This window comes from Haliotis asinina, chromosome 12 (genome assembly GCF_037392515.1).
Source record: "Haliotis asinina isolate JCU_RB_2024 chromosome 12, JCU_Hal_asi_v2, whole genome shotgun sequence".
NCBI classification, from domain to species: domain Eukaryota; kingdom Metazoa; phylum Mollusca; class Gastropoda; order Lepetellida; family Haliotidae; genus Haliotis; species Haliotis asinina.
In genome coordinates this window covers 46728076-46748077 of record NC_090291.1, presented here as the reverse complement: position 1 = coordinate 46748077, position 20002 = coordinate 46728076, and the positions used below count along the sequence as shown (strand labels likewise).

The following is a 20002-nucleotide window of genomic DNA, read 5'->3' as shown; positions in this document are numbered from 1 at the left end:
CCCTTCCTCCCCTGAGTGTGTTATCTTACCTGAATGCGTCCCTTCCTCCCCAAGCATGTTATCTTAACTGAATGCGTCCCTTCCTCCCCTGTGCGTGTTATCTTAACTGAATGCATCCCTTCCTCCCCTGAGCGTGTTATTTTAACTGAATGTGTCCCTTCCTCCCCGAGCATGTTATCTTACCTGAATGCGTCCCTTCCTCCCCTGAGCGTGTTATCTTAACTGAATGCACCCCTTCCTTCCTGTTACAGACTAGCCAGGATCCTGGAGGTAACAATGGGTGTCGGCCTCTCCATGCAGAAAGTGGTCAATGCCTTGTGTAAATATGTCTTCCGGCTATGTCGAACCTTTGGGAAAACCTTCACAGATAAGAAGGTGAGTAAATTTTACGGATTACAATGAATATGACTTCCATTCCTTGATTATTTTATCTTCATGCACCTTAATGACAACACAAACAATGTGACATTGAAAACAGCTGATTTGTAGGTCATGGGTTGCCCTCTGAGTTTACTTCCATACTTTTTAGATACATTTATTTGGCCATAAAATACATAAACTTTACATATTTTACATCATGACAGATGTGTATTGTATCAAACATCATCAGGGTTTTGTTGTGTTTTAACCCTAATTTTACCTTTGTTAAGTCAATCATTGAATAGTCTGATCTAGACTTGAATGTTTTCAGAGTGTAATCGTGGAATCATGGAATATAGCGGAATAATCAAACAGAAAACAAACCCGTTTACACCTTTTGTTTTTGTTTTCAGGTGAAACCAAAGTTTGAGGAGCTTGTAGTTCTACCTGAAGAGCAGCTAGGTTGGTGAAATTTGGATTGTCTTGTTACTGGGATACATGCGTTCCACTTAAGGACCGTTCATAATTTATGGCTAGGGGGTGTGATGATGATTTTTATGGAGTTGCATGTACAGTGTGAATGACAACCCCCACCCCCAACCAGCGCTTGTTATGTACAAAATCAGTGAATCACCCTCCAGAACGTGTATAGAATTGATGACCCCACTACCCCCACCGAACAAAATGGGTGACCCCCCCTTTAAATCATCACCACCACCCACCCCCAAACACTAGCCACAGATTAGGAACGGTTCCTTAAGCAGCCCCTCCCTCCTTCACTAACATGTGACACTGTGACACAACTGTAAAACTGTTATAACAGCACAAGATATTCACTATGGAAGCTCATTAATGTTGCACACAAAATTAACCCCAGCTTCAAAATCAACTCATGTTGTAAGGCGACTAAGCTTGTCGTAAGAGGCGACTAACGGGATCAGGTGGTCAGGCTAGCTGACTTGGGTGACGCATGTCATCGGTTCCCAATTGTGCAGATCGATGCTCATGTTGTTGATCACTGGATTGTCTGGTCCAGACTCTATTATTTACAGACTGTCGCCATATAGCTGGAATATTGCTGAGTGCGGCGTAAAACTAAACTCACTCACTCCCTCAACTCACGTTGACCTGTGATATTGTGCCAGGTGGGGAAGCCTAGTGCTTAGAGTGTTCGCTTGTCATGCCAAAGAATCAGGCTCAATGCCCAACATGGGTACAATGTATGAAGCCCCTTTTCTTGTGTAACTCAAGCAACCCAGGAAGCCAGCATATCAATAAAAGCAACGTAACACCTTTCTCATTTCTTCCCTCAGATCACCAAGTTAACCTGGGACACACGGCCATCACCACCTGTGTTGTACCTGTGTATGCAGTTGGAGTCCTCACCTCCTTCAGCTCGGTGAGTTCAGCCTCTTTCAGCACTTGTGTCTGCTGAAATGATTGTACGATCCAGGACTGATACTTTACCTCATTTAAGTGGAACTGCTGAAACCTGAAATTTAGAGTTCTGAAAAGATCAGGTCAGTTGAGGTGTAGCCTAGTGGTTAAAGTGTTCACTCCTCAAGCTGTGGACCCACATTCTGTTCCCCACAGGGGTACATTGTAGAAAGCACATTCTGGTGTCAGCTGACATGATATTTCCAGAATGTTGCTAAAAGTGGCGTGAAACTAAACTCACTGACACACTCACTCGTGTCAACTGACAAGTCTTGACCAGTAAACCATGTCGTTGATTTGACCAGTTGTATAAGTTGATTCTGGGTATGTGATAACACTGTGTGATAACAATTGATGAGGTGATGGCCATGTGTTAACACTATTCCAGGAGCTGGACAGGAAACAGCTGGAGCAGTTCCTCACTCAGGTGTTATGTACACTGGCATTTTGCCAAGCTCCCCTTGACAGTTTAAAGGCAACATTTCTGGAACTAAGGTAACTTTTCTGCAAATCACTTTTGTAAAACAAATCTAAGAATTTTTGCAGGTAAAATTACTTAGCTAAATATAAAATCTAGCAATGGCTATGAAAACATTTGACTCTCTGTCCAATAAAAATTTTTTGACAAAATGTTAATATGTGGTCCCTGTGAATATTAAGAAGGGGAATTACATTGTGGCGACATTACTAAGGCAATATCTGCGGGAAAAAAACCAGTAAGCTGCAAGATGCTAGATTCAAATCGTTTGATTCACACAGGCTATCTGAAGTGTACAAATCAATACTCTACTTCAGACACTTCAAACTTAACATTGAGGTGTTCGGTAAGATAAATACGTTGTTCACTGGTCCCTGAGGGACCATGGGTTGAGGTACCCTTGATGTTTGTTTGTGTTCCCCTCGCCCTTCAGGTGACCAGTGAACAATGTATAATGTTATATAAAACGTCTGTGATTCTTTTGAAATTTCTCACATAGGTGAAAATCTAAGGATGACAGCTTCATTATTATGAGGAACATATCGTTTCAGAGTATATTGACACCTCATTATAAGTCTTCAAGACTGGGGCTGTGGGGTAGCTTTGTGGTTCAAGCATTTGCTCGTCACGCCAAAGACCCAGGTACAATTCTACACATGGGTACAATGTGTGAAATCCATATCTGGTGTCCCCCACTGTGATATTGCTTGAATATTGCTAAAGGCAGCCTAAAGACAAACTCACTCACTCTTCAACATTGTGTTCCTCGTAATAAAGACATTTACATATGCCACTTTTTACCTTTTAGGCATATCACTTGCAAATGCTGTTCAAAACTTTTAATATCCCACATTGCCACATGGTGCTGTAGTTTGTCAGAGATTACTGACTAGCTTCATTCTGTATGATAATTTTCTTGTTATTGTTTAGTTTTGTACAGTGTTGCAGATATTTACATGTTGAAATTCAAGAGCTGTTAACCCATGAAGATACAGGCTAGACCTGATTTTCAGTAACCATGCTTGTTGTAACACAATCAGGGGTTCAGGTTTGCTGATTTGGTTGACACATGTCATTGTATCCCTATTGTGTGTGATGGTTATGCTGTTGATCACTAGATTATTTACACACCGTTGCCATATAGCTGGGATATTGCTGAGGGTTGCATACAACTAAACTAGCTCGCTCACTGACTCACTCACTTGCTTTTAAAATTCTCTTTTAGTTCATGTGACGACAACCACGAATTGTTGCTGACAGTACTGTGGTGTGGGGTTGTACACACGTCTGCTCCTGTCAGAGCAACGTCAGCCATCTTGTTTGAGGTAAGTATTCTTGTTTAAGCAGTTTGCTTCTTTACAACAAGAAAAACAACAACCACAGGCCATCACTATAGTTACTGCTGTCTCTGCATGATTTTTAGTCCTGTGTACAGGAATATGTGATTCCACTGATTGTTTAATACAGAGATGCTAACCACTCCAAATTTCAAATGCAACATCCTCTGTCTGATTTGTCTGATGTTTATAAGATAAAAATATGTTTATAAATTTAGAATGTTTGAAATCATTTTAGCATTTAGCATTTTTTTTCCTATCCTGACTCATGCTTAATTGCTTATCTCCTCTTCCTGGCGAAGGTAGTGGAACACCTGAAATCCCTTGAAGTTCCCTTTGCTTATTTCCAGGCTGAATCTAATATTGTTCATAAGGGAGTCTCCCCCATTGCTTTTTGCAAGGCAGGACTCATTTTTCATATCATTCAGAGTTGGCATCTCTGCTGAAATGTTCTACATGTACTAAGAGTTTAACACATATGCTACCTGTCACTAACTTATTTGTTCTCAAACAAGATGAAGGTTTAGAATGAAGATTTTTATGGATATCAACTTCTTTATATGAGAACAGTGTTCTCATATAAAGAAGTTGATATCCATAAAAATCTTCATTCTTATGTATTTCACTATTAAATGCCCTTCAAAGACAAGATGAAGGTTTGGGCTCCACTTGTCTGCCTTCAGTTAAGACAAGTTTCTTTTAAACATTGGTTTCTTCTTGCTTTGCAGTCGATAACAGAAAATTCTTCATGTTCTAAGCTCAACACTCAACCTTTGGACAACAGTTTTTCAAAACCAGAATAGCACACACATCTGTGTTATGACCATATGGTCAGCAAGACATTTTAGCAATGCTATCTGAAGCGGATTATACAAATATACAAATCTGCTGTAGTCTTGTCTCAAGCCATTCAACCTGTAATTCCATTTGGTCAGTGCTCTTTCAACAGCTCACTCTGTCATACTGATGCCTCAAAACTCGAGGCTGATACACATGGAAACAAATGTAGATATGCAGGCAACAGACGGTAGTTTCAAAATCATGTAAGGAGGACAAGAATTGATTATATGTTGGTTTGCAGATTTTCCATGTGCAGCTAAAAAGTATCTGAGTAGTGACATTTGATGAACTGTGTGTTAAATTTTCACTACAAAATTTGTGCATGCAGTTGGTTTGACAACAAGACATACTCATATGATGCTGTACAAATCGGGATGGGTAACTAAGAAATATATGAAAATAATAACAAAAATAATATGGTTCTGTTCTACATTCTCCATATGAAAATGTTGCAATTGTTAATCAGCATGACAGTATTTACTGTTGTGCAAGGATGATTTTCATTAATTCAACAAGATTACATGGAGCTAAAGAAAAGTTACAATGTTTCCTGAAATAATACAGTGTGTTTTTAAGCTTTTATGTGTGTGTTAATCTTGCGGAGTCTATTGTGTTGCAGCATATGTTGTTTTTGGCATTGTCTTCGCATTTTTGTAGTTCTGCTGGTGGACTATTTGTTATTAAACTATGTATTATATAATGTTCACTGTTGTAAAAAATCATAAAAAATCAAGTCAGCAAATGTGCAACAGGAAGTTTAAAGTGTGTGTCTGCTCTACAGTCTATATGACTCAAAAGCAGACCGAGGAATTGTAATCTGACTTGAAAACTAATAAACATCAAATACTTTACGTTCTTAATCAAAACATCAGACCAACTCTGTGAGGTTTTTGCAGAATTTATGTCCTAAAAATGAAAACAAAACAGTTTTACAAACTATCGTCTAAATAAGAATGAAGATTTTTATGGATATCAACTTCTTTATGAGAGAACACAACGTTTCGGAGTTAATGCTTACTCCTTCATCAGGTGATTGAGAAAGGGATACAGAGGTGTATTTATATGTACAGGTAAAACAATAACAAAGTAACAAGTGGAATGAGTTAACGAAAGCTAGTATAAACAAGCACTGATAGGAAGCCGATAGTTAAGATAACAATGATGGAAGCCAATGGTTTCCTGACTGAGGTCTGATGTTCCTTCACCTCAGTCAGGAAACTCGACCAGAAATCGGCCATCTCTGAACACATTCTCAAGAACCCTGAACACTCAATTCGATGGGAGGACACTAGGATACTATCTACCAACAACAACAACTGGCGCCAAAGGAAACTGCAAGAGGCCATCGAGATCCGGAGACAGAAACCAGCCATCAACCGCGACCAAGGAGTGTACCTACCAAGTGCCTGGGACTTATTGATAAATTAATCTCATCTACCTGTGTACATTCTATCTATGTAATTCATGTATAGCCTATCTACCCGAGTACATACTTGTGCTTGTACATCACCAACCCTCATGTAAACATGCTCACCCCCTATCGTGTGTTATGTACATCATCCTATCATGCGTAATGTATCACCATTGGCTTCCATCCTTATCCCCAATCATGTTATGTAAACATATCCAATCAACTGTAATGCATTACCATTGGCTTCCATCATTGTTATCTTAACTATCGGCTTCCTATCAGTGCTTGTTTATTCTAGCTTTCGTTAACTCATTCCACTTGTTACTTTGTTATTGTTTTACCTGTACATATAAATACACCTCTGTATCCCTTTCTCAATCACCTGATGAAGGAGTAAGCATTAACTCCGAAACGTTGTGTTCTCTCATAAAGAAGTTGATATCCATAAAAATCTTCATTCTTATGTATTTTCACTTCTAAATGACATTCAAAGACTTGATATCGTCTAAATAATGATACAAGGTTACAAGGGAGGAGTGCAGAGAAAGGGACAGCTGTTGAGTATTTTCTGATGCACTTGACCAGTCTTGTGGTGAACTTGTAAACGTTATCCTTATGTAGTGGATTGCTTTCAATATGCTGTGAACCAGAGACCTTACACCATAGTTTCAGAAACATCAAAGAGCAGGTCATCCAAAATCCAAAACAAAGACATGACCAAACTTTATGGACGATCAACTTCTTTAAAATCACAATAGCATCATTTCAGTATTGCATGCATGAAACATTGTTATTGTGAATATAAAGAAGCTGATCATCCATAAAGTTTTGCTTGAAAACTGTATTAGAAGCTATATCGAAAAATCGCTATTGTGAATGTGAAGAAGTTGGTCATCCATAAAGTTTTGTCATCTCTACACCACCAGCTTCTAGAATGCACTCAAACAAATCAAACCAAAGACTACATCAGTCAGTGAAGGCCTGTCTGGACTCATATGTCCAGATGTATAGAGTGATATTGTTACAGTTTCGGCCCCTGGGTGTTAATATGTGTTATTCTTGCTGATTCAGCTCCTGGGTGTATAACGTGTGTTATCGTTGCTGTTTCAACTCTTGTGTGTTAAATGTTTGGTATTCTTGCTGTTTCAGCTTCTGAGTGTATAATGTGTGTTATAATTGCTGTTTAGGCTCCTGGGTGTTAAATATGTGTTATTCTTGCTGATTCAGCTTATGGGTGTGTCATGTGTGTTATCGTTGCTGATTCAGCTCCTGAGTGTATAATGTGTGTTGTTTTTGCTGCTTCAGCTTGTGGGTGTATAATGTGTGTAGTTGCTGTTTCAGCTCCTGGGTGTATAATGTGTGTTATTGTTTCTGATATAGCTCCTGGATGTATAATGAGTGTTATTCTTGCTGTTTCAGCTCCTGATTCAGAACCTTAATGATACATTCATCTCCACTCGGGTTGTGCCAGCTCTAGTCACTCTCGCCAATGATCCAGAAATGTAAGACTTGATCATCATTGAATTTGAGGTGGTCTCAGGGTAGGAGATGATGTGCTTTCTTGTCAGTGTCTGTGACATGAATGATACCAGACTGTGAAACTGTGACAGTATGTTAAAGATTAATATTACAGTCATCCCTCATAAAAACGCTCTTTGTGATACCGCAGATTCAGTTAAACCACAGGGCAATTCATGGCTCCCTCCAAGAAAGTTTAACTGCGATCATACCCCTTCACAAAATCGAAAATAGCCCATCAACAAATTCACTGTTGAGATCTGGTAAATCACGTAAACTAGTGAAATTCAGTGCAGATGGCACCTGCAGATGCAAGACACTGCGCTGTTGCGCAGGTACACACAGTTATCTTACTAGTATGGTGTCAGAAAACACATTTTATTTGATTAAATTCAATCCCATTATTCATTTAAACTGTTGACAGTAACAACAGAGACAGCGTGAGAGAAATGGCATTACCTTATTCCATACGTGTACAACTTCTGCTTACCACGTTCATAAGGGTCTGTTTTTCGTGCCTAGCGCGATAGCACAATTTCACATTATTCTAAGCAATCATGAACAGCTTACAGCCTTGTAATCCATGGACTCCGAGACCCGTGTTATTGACTCATTGAAGTCATATTTGACAATTATGTGGCCAACATTTTGTTTCTACAATCAAAGTTCAAGTACTGTGGGAAGTCAGCAGGGACCTGTAGGAGACAGACCCATGAAGGTCCCGGGGTAGAATAGGCCTTCAGCAACCCATGCTTGCCATAAAAGTCGACTACGCTTGTTGTAAGAAGCGACAAACAGGATCGGGTGGTCAGGCTCGCTAAATTGGTTGACACTTGTCATCAGTTCCCAATTGCGCAGATCGATGCTCATGTTGTTGGTCACGAGATTGTCTGATGCAGACTCGATTATTTACAGACCGCCGCCATATAGCTGGAATATTGCTGAGTGCGGTGTAAAACTAAACTCACTCACTGTAGGAGACAGTCCTGTGTAAAATGTATCCAGACAGGTAACGGCCTTTGTTCATTGTTATGTTAAATATGTTTGTTTGTTTGTTTGTTTTAGTAGGAATGTCATTCAACTATTAATGAACTTTAAAGATATGATTCATATTGTCAATTTAGTTTGTTGCCAGAACCAGAGCTGTACCTTGCTCATCGTCACTATAGACATGTTTGCAATGACTTAATGATTTATTACTTAAGCATGGAAGATGAGGAGAAAACCCAAAAATTATGTCCAGTCTGTTACATTATTGAAGACAAATTCCATTTATGTTTATTTGTCCTGTGTATGAAAATCTAAAAAAACACAAGTATCTGCCACAAGTATCTTTATCTCAATCTCTACTAATGTCTTCCTTACTTTCCTGCAAAGAACCAGCAAAACAACACTATATTTACAATGCATTATTGTTAAGAAAAGAAACGATTAGTTACTGAGTGGATCATATATGCCATTGTTAAAATGTATCCCTTTTTGTATATAACTGCCTATGGCCTTTCATACAATAAACAATTGAATTGTGGAAAACATGCATTATATACTAATATGATGGCAATATATGATATATCTGTTACAATAACTGCTTAATGTATAAATTACTCTCAGAATGGAATAGAAATTCTTCAATGTAATATTATCAGATCATTTTTAACTGAATCACCGGTACATTGGACCAAAACATCTGTGCACGGCAGATCGTTATTTCTGGGTTAATCGATTAACAGGTAGAATAACAGGAACAACAATTAAATTATCATGTCTAGTGATTTTTGATTGCAAGTTTCCAGGACATGTATATTTTCATTTTCAAAGTTTGTTTCTTTTCACTTTCCAAAATACAATATAGTTTTGATTAGGTACAATACATGAAACTGCTGTTTTGTTATGTCCTTTGAAAATATTATTTTACATGGGCTTTTGTTCCATGTAATAGGTACTATATCGTGGAGGTCTAATATCGCAGGTGCTCATCTGTTGACCCCAAGACCTGTGTGATGGCGATGGATGACTTTATTACCCACCAAAACTTACGCACATAAAACATGTTAGACTTGTATGTCTATACTCCTGATGGGTAGTAGTTGTACAAATTGTACACACAAATTGTACACACAAATTGTACACACAAATTGTACACTCACTGTTTGTTTCATGCTGATGTATCATTTACATTGCTTGAGTGGGTTAAACATGTTGGCATTTATTATGTAAATGTGTGAATGTCTGTCAAGATCAACCAGATACATTGAATGCATGGATCTTTGAGCCACAGTGTGACAAAACTCAGGTCTGGCTTTGGTAGAGAAGGGGATTATAGCTGACTAGCTGTGCAATAAAATGTGTTGCTGGCTTAATCTGAGCTCAGTAAAAGTGGCTCCTGAACAGGAGGGAGTGGGGTATGACAGTTTGAACAATTTGTCCGTTTTGTGACAACATATCTGGCTCAGTTGAGAGGAAAGCCTTATGTGATGCAGACTTTGGAGCCTTGCCACTTACGTAAATAAAGAAGTATGGATGTGGCACTACCTGCTGTATAAGTGGAATCATTCAAACATGACAGAAGATCTCCAGTATTCTGTACCACAGATGTCCAGTGCCATTACACAGCACTGTAAATCTGTGTCATAGAATGCGAGTTAGGATCACCTTAACACTAAGATTACTTCATACTGCAGCACCTGATGAAATAAGAATAGTTTTAAAGAAAGCAGTACCTGATGATAGTAAGGGAGACAACTGTTATAGCTATTGAGTTAGGATCACCTTAACATTAAGAATACTTCATACTGCAGCACTTGATAAAATAAGAATATTATAATTATTATGGAGGGGTTTTTTTTATATCTAGTTGTCATATAGGCACTGTAATAAGTCCCTATGGGCAGACTCTAGAACTTGGTTGATTACCCCAACTGCTTGGGATATTGCTGATGATGTTAATCACTGGTTTGTCTGGACTTGATTGTTTCTTTGCAAGCATCTGGCTGGAATATTGCTGAAGTGATGTAACATTAAACAGTATTGTAAACCAAAAGTCACTGTGTTCTGTAATCTGATTTTTTTAAAAACATGATCAAATGGTATGAGATTCCCTAGACTATTCACTGCGTATTGACCTCGCAAAGAATACACAATAACACCCGGAATTGGCCAACACATGACGTTTATCTCCTAAATCAAACCATGCTTTATTCTGTAGATTCCTTGTGTCTTGGTAGATCCAAAGATATAAATGATGGTATATGTAATTAGTTTCTAAATCTCATAGGATGCTATACACATTTTGTGTATTATTGTTATAGTTACGGTATTATAGTTGTAGAAAGATGACCTCAAATGGTGGAGATCATAAGATGTAATGGAAGTTGTTTTTCTATGTTCACAGCTCAGTTAGAATATCCACCATTCCTTCCCTTGGCGCCATCATAGAACATGTGTCAATACGAGAGGTAAGATTAGCTCAGACCTGTTATCCTCACAATTGTCAGTTTGGTGTTTGTGGATCAGCTCCCTGTGGGGGTGCAGGTCAGACTGAGAACCTGTGACTAATAGTGCTTGTAAGTGATGACGTGTATTGGGGCTTAATGTCACATTGTAATATAGTTTACACGTCACTACTGCATCAGTATCAGAAGTGCTGTCGTAGGCTAATGTGTGGTATTTGAGAACACAAACATACTTGACTACTAAGCTGCGTCTCGACTTGCAAACTGATAAATTAAGTGAGTGAGTTTGGGCTATCACTTCTTTTAGCACTGTCCTGGTAAGGTCACAGAGCGGCACTGGAAATGGGCTTCACGTATTGTACCCATGTAAGGAATCAAACCCAGTTCTTTAGTGTCATGAGCGAACATTTTAATCACTAGACTACCTGACCACCCCGATAAATGAAAGTCATGTAAGTCAGCTCGGCAACTGAGGTGATAAGGGAAACTTCAGTTACTTATGGAAGGTGACAACGTGAGTGCTTATAAATGGAATCATAAATACAAATGTGACTGAGTGAGTGAGTTTTATGGTGCTTTTGGCAATATTCCAGCAATATCAGCATGGCAAGCAGATACTGTGATCATTAGGCTTCCCCACTGACTTCAAATGCTAATGTTGTTCATGAAGCGTTGTGATCAATTTGGTCACCAATTACTCATGTAGTCATCGGATTTTGAGGAGTTAAAAATCTTAAAACATAACAGTGATTATTTTGGATATGATGCTGTTTTCCACATGATTGTTTCTATTTGAAATTCATTTTAAGAGGCATGATAAGCAGAAAACTTCCTGCTTGTCGTTACATTCATAATCATATTGAAAACACAAACAAAACAAAAAATGACCTCTAAGTATTCACATACATCATGGACAAATTTTCATGCAGGTGTTGGATCGGGTGTACATGCAGCTACAGACATTTTTTGATGACCCTGTGTACCGAGAACAGCATGTCGTCCATGTCGAGTTGATCCGCACAATTGCACATGTCGGACCAAACACGGAGCCGAAGTTCAGGGATGAATGTAAGTACCTGTTTCTTGCATGTGGCATATTGTACCATTCTAAAAAGTTATTCCATTTTGCAAGCATACCACTAGCCAATGCCAATGTGTATGAGAAAAAGTAATATATATCTATACAGATGAAATATTTACGAAGGAATCACATACATTGTCACAGTTTCCTTTGATTTCTCTTCATCATCTATGCCTTCATCATTTACATTTTATCATTTTTGTAAATCCTGTATCCTCAACTTGTTTTGAATGGTATATTTTAATAGTCCTGTTGACAAGCCAGAGTGGGACTCTGTATATTCCAGGGAAAATTACCAATAAAATCAGTTACTAGTTTGTGAATTCTGGTACCAATGCAGTGTTATTTGTATGGCGGTTCTTGACCATGATGGTCTGCTTTATGGACTGGCAATGTTTGTTGATGTGTTTCACTCTGTGTGACATTTTACAAGAAGGGGGAGCTTGTTTTACAGGTTGCAGCTACTGTGAAGGATGATCATATCATCTCACTTGAATAGAATATGCATGTATAGAGATACAGCACAGGGGTGACTTAGGGTAAAACATGCCATGCTGGTGTCAGCCCTGTCCGGACTCCATAATTGACGTCTGCTACCATGAATGATCACTTTAGTGTTTTATAGCAGCTCGGCAGCTGATGTCACTGATGAGAGCAGTCACATGATTTCACATGCACCAACCATGCAATGGGGATATGGGATTTGTCGTGTCGTGTCGATTTGTCATCGTGTTGCTAATTGTAATACTGAAGGGATTCTGGTATAAAAATGGTTGCCTTTCTGGTGATGACATGATGGTTTACGTGGTCCGTACCCCCAAAATGTGGATTTGTTCCTCATGATAATTGGTCATCTGACTGTCTGGTCCTGACAGGAATATTGCTGAGTGCGACATTTTTGCAACATGCACATGGCCACACATATACATTTGCATGCACACATACAGGTAGATACTGAATGGGAAGTGAAGTGTTCATTTTGAACAATCATACAAAATTGTTGCATATTGCGGTAGTGTCTTGGAGTGGAAATTTCTCTTCCCTTTGTCTTACACTGATGTCAACAAAATCATCGTTTTTACAATCAGTATGGTGCACATAGTTTTTGCAGGATGTGAAAATGGAACAGCTCTGACTGTATTTTCAGCACATTTCTTCTTTTTAGTTCTCTGGCTTGTGAAAAACTGGTCTAATTGGAGAACCTTTTTTTCAAGACATCAGCATGAGAACAGTAAATGAAATGAAAGCCAGAAAGAAAGGAAGAAACATTGTTTACATTTTTTTAGATAGTCAACAGAGTGACTTCTCTTGCCTTTCAATTGAGGTTTTCTCCAAAATTCTTTCTTTTTTCACAGACACAGTGATAACAGGATAAAAAAACCCTGCATTTTCTTATAATTTAGTTGCATCAGACAATTGTCAACCAAGTAAAATAAAAAAAGCACTTCATGAGATATTCCTTCTTGACTCATCCGTTGAATACAGCCCAAAAAATCAGGAACATAACACTTTCATGTTCACTGTAAGATCTCCAGATTATTTCCTGATCATGTCATACAATCTGCTCCATCTCACTGTTAATTTCGCTCAAAATGACGAAGTTGCACTAAAAATCATTTCATGCTTATTGAAGTTGAAAATGTGTTGCAGAAAATATTCTGATTAGAAACAGATTTTACTATTAAAGTTTACATAAAATGGCAATTTAATTGTAAAGGTGAAAAGGCAAAATATACCTCACCTGAAAGTCCAGACAATGTAGTTCTGCTTACCAGTCAAAGGCACATTTACTGCTTGTTGTGAAATTGAAAAGAGGCATATCACTGAGAACACACTTGCTGTGTCCCTAAGAATGATTTTACATCTCTGAGGTGATTGCTGTCAAACTGTACCTGTTGCATCCAGTTCACGAAAATATTTTCCTTGGATATTAGTCATATATAACTATAAAACTGATCAGAGTAGATGTTAGTTCAAAACAAGTTCACAATTTTGTGTTTCAATTTCTCACCCTTTTGTGACATTATTGATAGCATTTTTACCTTTATGGATGATGATCTCTCTTGTGTCCTCATTAATGAATGACCCTCCGTCTTTTTCCATCTTTACATGTGACGCTGTCTCTTGTTTCTTTATTTATGGATAACACTGTCATGAGTGTTTCGTCATTTACGTGTGACACAGTGTCTCAGCATTTACATATGTCACCCTCTCCCATTTCATTATTTATGGATGATACTCGCCTGTTACATTATTTAAGGATCTCACTCTCTCCGGTTTCATTATTTATGGATGACACTGTCTGCTGTTTCATTATTTACAGATGACACTGTCCATTTGTTTCATTATTTATGGATGACACTGTCCATTTGTTTCATTATTTATGGATGACACTGTCCATTTGTTTCATTATTTATGGATGACACTGTCTGCTGTTTCATTATTTACAGATGACACTGTCCATTTGTTTCATTATTTATGGATGACACTGCCCACTGTTTCATTATTTATGGATGACACTGCCCACTGTTTCATTATTTATGGATGACACTGTCCATTTGTTTCATTATTTATGGATGACACTGTCCATTTGTTTCATTATTTATGGATGACACTGTCCATTTGTTTCATTATTTATGGATGACACTGTCCATTTGTTTCATTATTTATGGATGACACTGTCCACTGTTTCATTATTTATGGATGACACTGTCCACTGTTTCATTATTTATGGATGATACTCACCTGTTACATTATATATGGATCTCACTCTCTCCGGTTTCATTATTTATGGATGACACTGTTTCCTGTTTCATTATTTATGGATGACACTGTCCCTTGTTTAATTATTTATGGATGACATTGTTGCCTGTTTCATTATTTATGGATGACACTGTCCCTTGTTTAATTATTTATGGATGACACTGTCCCTTGTTTAATTATTTATGGATGACACTGTCCCTTGTTTAATTATTTATGGATGACATTGTTGCCTGTTTCATTATTTATGGATGACACTGTCTCCTGTTTAATTATTTATGGATGACACTGTCCCTTGTTTAATTATTTATGGATGACACTGTCTCCTGTTTAATTATTTATGGATGACATTGTTGCCTGTTTCATTATTTATGGATGACACTTTCCTATTTTCATTATTTATGGATGACACTGTCTCCTGTTTCATTATTTATGGATGACACTGTCCCTTGTTTAATTATTTATGGATGACACTGTCTCCTGTTTAATTATTTATGGATGACACTGTCCCTTGTTTAATTATTTATGGATGACACTGTCTCCTGTTTAATTATTTATGGATGACATTGTTGCCTGTTTCATTATTTATGGATGACACTTTCCTATTTTCATTATTTATGGATGACACTGTCTCCTGTTTCATTATTTATGGATGACACTGTCTCCTGTTTCATTATTTATGGGTCTCACTCTCACCTGCATCATTATTTATGGATGATACTACCAAGAGTATTTCATCACGTACAGACAAAACAACAAATTTTTTTATCAAATTCTGTACATATTTTACTGAAATGGATGTTTGATTGTGTAATGTTGCCATTAACATGCATAGATATTTTTTGTTTTTTGGTTCAGATGTACATTGAGTGTGCAATAACGTATTCAATATGTGCATTTAGATGTCATATGCCAACATACAATGCTGTTTGAAACAATTGTTTACGATCTTTCTGTACTGATCCATCATAGACAAAAAGATGTGTGACTCTTGCATATCTTGGATCCATATCACTATGCTCTCAGCGCTGCAACTGATGCCATGTTAAAGTGTGGAGATGTGGGCTTTTTGTCAAAAAAATAGATCTCTCCACTCCAAGAGCCTTGGGTCTGTCACCCTGCTTTTAGGATCAAAACAGCATAGCCAAAGATGTGATAACTGTCTAAGTATACTGGAACCTTTGTCATCTTTGTGATTTCTGTATTCTGGGACTTGCTGCTTGAGATTTAGAAAGGTGGAAGAAAACATATGGTCCTCTGCCACTCAGTGATGATGGTTCTTGATAATTTGAGATTGGTGAGACAACATTGGTTAAGCATCACATTTATCATCTTTCCACTGATTGAAATATTTCCATGCCAGTTTGTTTTTGTGATATCAATTAATTGGATGATTGACTGTGAAAAAGTTTTGCAGAATTATTTTTTTCAACATACATACATACATACATACATACATACATACATACATACATACATACATACATACATACATACATACATACATACATACATACATACATACATACATACATACATACATATTACATACACAATTTTTTCCCACTGCTGTGAGTTAATAAACTTGTGGATCATTACATTAAACAGCTGCCTACTATATCTATTTCATGGTAGATAAATTTTAAGATCAGGTTTGCTGAAAAAAAAACTACAGGTAACACAGGCTTCTCAGCTCTGCAGTTCATATTGCCGCATCCACACTCAAGAGGCTTGAAATGATTATTTTGGGTTTTGCCTGATAATTTAAGCACCATATAAGGACCACTCTTGGGGTTATTCCAAGTTCCTGTGCCACTCAACACATTGAAGATATCTGGTGCCAGATCCTTCGAATACTCTGCTACTATGGAGCTCTCTTTCCCTTTACCTCAATTGCTCCCCTTCCTTGACTTAGTAACCTTCAAATCTGGCCTGAACACCCATCTTTTTGATGATTACAGGACAATTGGCCATCCATTTTTTTCTGTAAATGCTCAGAGCATGCCCTGTGCAGTGTGGAGTTCAACAGCAGGTTAACCAGGGGCAGATAACCCATTGCCCGATGTCTCTGTCAGACAAGCAAATTTGTATATCAATCTGTAGCGATATCCAGTTGAGTTTCCCATGTTAATCATATAAAAAATTAACTAGAAAATTGACCCATATGGAGGGAAAGTTATCAGGACAGGTAATTATACGTGTGTCACCGTACTGGAGTACAATAGCAAGTTTAAGGTTCTTTCCATCCTAGTAAGCATTATGATTGTTTACCAAAGTAAAACATGTAAACACCTGCATTCATTCTTGCTGGAATCAGGCTTTAAGCTGACACGTCATGAAGTCACAAATACTTTTCAGAATGGCCATACGCAAGCCAATGAGCATGGAATTACAGCATAACTGCGCAGTTTCGTTATCAGACTTCATCAGGATGTAGTTCAGTTGGGCACTTATAGATTCTGTCTCTGTAGCCAAAAGAATGGGGAGAGTTAATTCACATCCAGCCCCTTTGCCAGTTAATGAGCTAATATGACAAGTAATTAACTATTTGATGTCCATAGTTTTTAAAGTCATTTCTCATTTACATCGTAAAGGTGCTATTTTGAGAGGTTAATATTTAACGTATTTTCCCTGAGGCTCATTAAGCAACTGCCTGCCGTGAAGGTTTGTTATAATGGCCAGGGTAATCACAGGAAGCTCATGGCCTCCTCACAGGCACAGTTCTTTTTGGTGATTAAATATAATTAATGTACAATGTGACAACGTTTTGTGTTGGATGAGTAGGTGAGTGAAAATGAACCTTAATTGCAGATAAACACATTTTGTTGTACGTTCAGAGAATAATATTTTTTCATGATCTCAACTGATGGTGCCAAACAGGAAATAACAGTGCTTCTGAACATTGCTCCATTTCCAAAACACCAAGGTGACTCTTACATTTGTAGCTCCAAGGTAGCTCACGCAAAAAAAAAAAAAAATTGCGCGCATGTTTTGGACGCATAGATTCTGATCTACATTTTGAAAAGTACCTTACAACAACAACAAACAAATAAAAGACAAACAATAAATTTTAACATGATTAAGGATTGTACTGAAAATTTTACTCGCAAAAGATTTGGGCTATATTTATCATTTTATTTCTGCACACACTCATACAAAACCTACCGCGATCGCTGATGATGGCAGTCTGTATACATATGTATACGTGAGTGTTGACTGGACAATCCAGTAACTGACATCATGAGCATAGATCTATGCAGTTGAGATATGATAACATATATCATGTAACCTTGCCATCTTGAGCACTGGAATTCCTGTTGCTGCTTGGTGCCTTAGGCATTCAAAAACAGGAAATCATGTGTGTCAATCCTGGTTGTGCTGTAGAATGTTTATTGGTATGTTAGCTCCGCAAACATGCTTATAGAGTCACAGTCCAGTGGCTGACATTGATCTGTGATATTGGGATGTGATATCATGCATTAACCAGCATTACTTATGACATGCATGGGTTCCTGAAGATATATCATAAGGCCAGACCAATTGTATCCTTTTTGTAAGGATCCGCCTGCCATACATTTTCAAAAATAAGAAAGAAATACAAATATTTTTTCCTCACTGAAAAACTAAAATCTTAATGTTTTTATTGGCCAAAGATGTAAACTAACAAAACAAAATTTTATAGATTGTCCTCTGCCACGTTTACACATCATAAATTGCTGAAAGTGGAATACTTGTGGTATTTAGAAGGAATATTACTTTGATTGATGGTTGTATTTTTATGTTTTTACCTCCTGCCTTTCGGTTTTCTAAGAGAAAAAATCTGTAAAACAAATTGGTCTGACCTGAGCTGGATTTTCATGAGCCCAAGCCACATCATATCGCTCCTCCTCAAGAGAAACTTGATCAAGGTGCAGCATACAAGGCCTCAACAAAGCTTTCAATGCCTTTTATGGTAGATATGTGGATTACATGCCCAAATTTGATGTTTCAGTGACAGAATTAGTGTCTATTTTGAGTCCATGTGTTCCCATGGCTCCCAAGTGAATAAGTGTTCTGGGTACCAACAGCATGGCTGCATACGTTCATATTTTTGCAAAGATGAACTATCATTGTTGTTCAATGCTGATCCAGGTTTTGAAACTGAAAGTTACTTTATGCTTAGTGACTTTATTTGCATATTTATTGGATAGCAGAAAATTGATAAATAGAGATTACTATTCATGCATCACATCATTGTAATTGCTCGGGATATTCGCTGGTGTTGCTTATTAAGTTTTAAAATAGTTGCCATCATCGGATGACTGTTTTGATATCTTTGCACAGCTGCATTTGATAGACCGGCTCCAAAAATATTGAGCAGTGTATGTTAATAAGTGTATATTGGTGAGGTAACGATCTTCTTCACCACAGTCTCCTTCTGGTACATGCGATGTTACTGATGTGTCAGTGATGTGAGGAAGAGATTGACTGTACTTGATTATACCCTACATGTTATGAAGACATGAAATTTGCATAATGATTATAAGTTGGATGAATATTGTAAGTATATTGTACTTTGAGTGTAGATATTTGGAGTTATGTGATGGTATTGCTGCTGGTCATGGGATGAGAGTCTGAGAGCATACTGGTCTCAACAAATTAGGTTCTTTGATGAAATCCATTGGTAGTAGTACCTATAGAACATGAATCATTACATCTGAGATTCAAACTCATACACTGCAGAATTTTGGATATCTAAGGGACATTACTGTGATGAAACCAGACCACATAGCCACTGACGTCCATATTTATAAATGTAAGCAGGTATTTAATTGTCATCTTCACTGACAGTCTCTTTAAATGGCCTTGTCAAACCATTGTGGGATTCAGGATAAGAATGAAGGAGATTTATACTTTCACAGCGGGGAACACCATTATGCCCATTTGTGGAATCAAACATGGGTCTTCAGGTGATAACTGAACTCCTTATCTACCCGGCTTCCATTGTGCCCTGGATGGTGGGGTAGCCTAGTGGTTAAAGCATTCGTTCGTCACGCCGGAGACCCAGGTCCGATTCCCCACATGGGTACAATGTATGAAGCCCTTTTTCTGGTGTCCTCTGCCATGATATTGCTGGAATATTGCTAAAAGTGGTGTAAAACTAAACTCACTCTCTCACACGCCATTCTGCCCCATTTGGGGTGAGAAACTCTGCTACTCATAGCATTGCTGTATAAAGACTACATGTCATTGTTGATTGAATTCTCACATGTTTCAGATTGTTTCATTTAGACTTGATTATTAACTGACAAATGGCACATATCTCAAATATTGTTTAGCAAACAAACT

The 20002-nt window shown here is 37.8% G+C and overlaps 1 protein-coding gene across 1 annotated transcript in view; it reads left to right on the top strand.

The window, feature by feature from the left end:
• The window catches only part of LOC137258996 (RAB11-binding protein RELCH homolog), a 166973-nt gene that overhangs the window by 21224 nt on the left and 125747 nt on the right, over positions 1-20002 (top strand). The window contains exons 17-24 of the mRNA XM_067796698.1: positions 252-375; positions 774-822; positions 1674-1759; positions 2186-2292; positions 3501-3600; positions 7283-7365; positions 10773-10836; positions 11763-11901. Of these exons, the coding sequence (XP_067652799.1) occupies positions 252-375; positions 774-822; positions 1674-1759; positions 2186-2292; positions 3501-3600; positions 7283-7365; positions 10773-10836; positions 11763-11901 (752 nt within the window). The remainder of the gene's footprint in view (positions 1-251; positions 376-773; positions 823-1673; positions 1760-2185; positions 2293-3500; positions 3601-7282; positions 7366-10772; positions 10837-11762; positions 11902-20002) is intronic.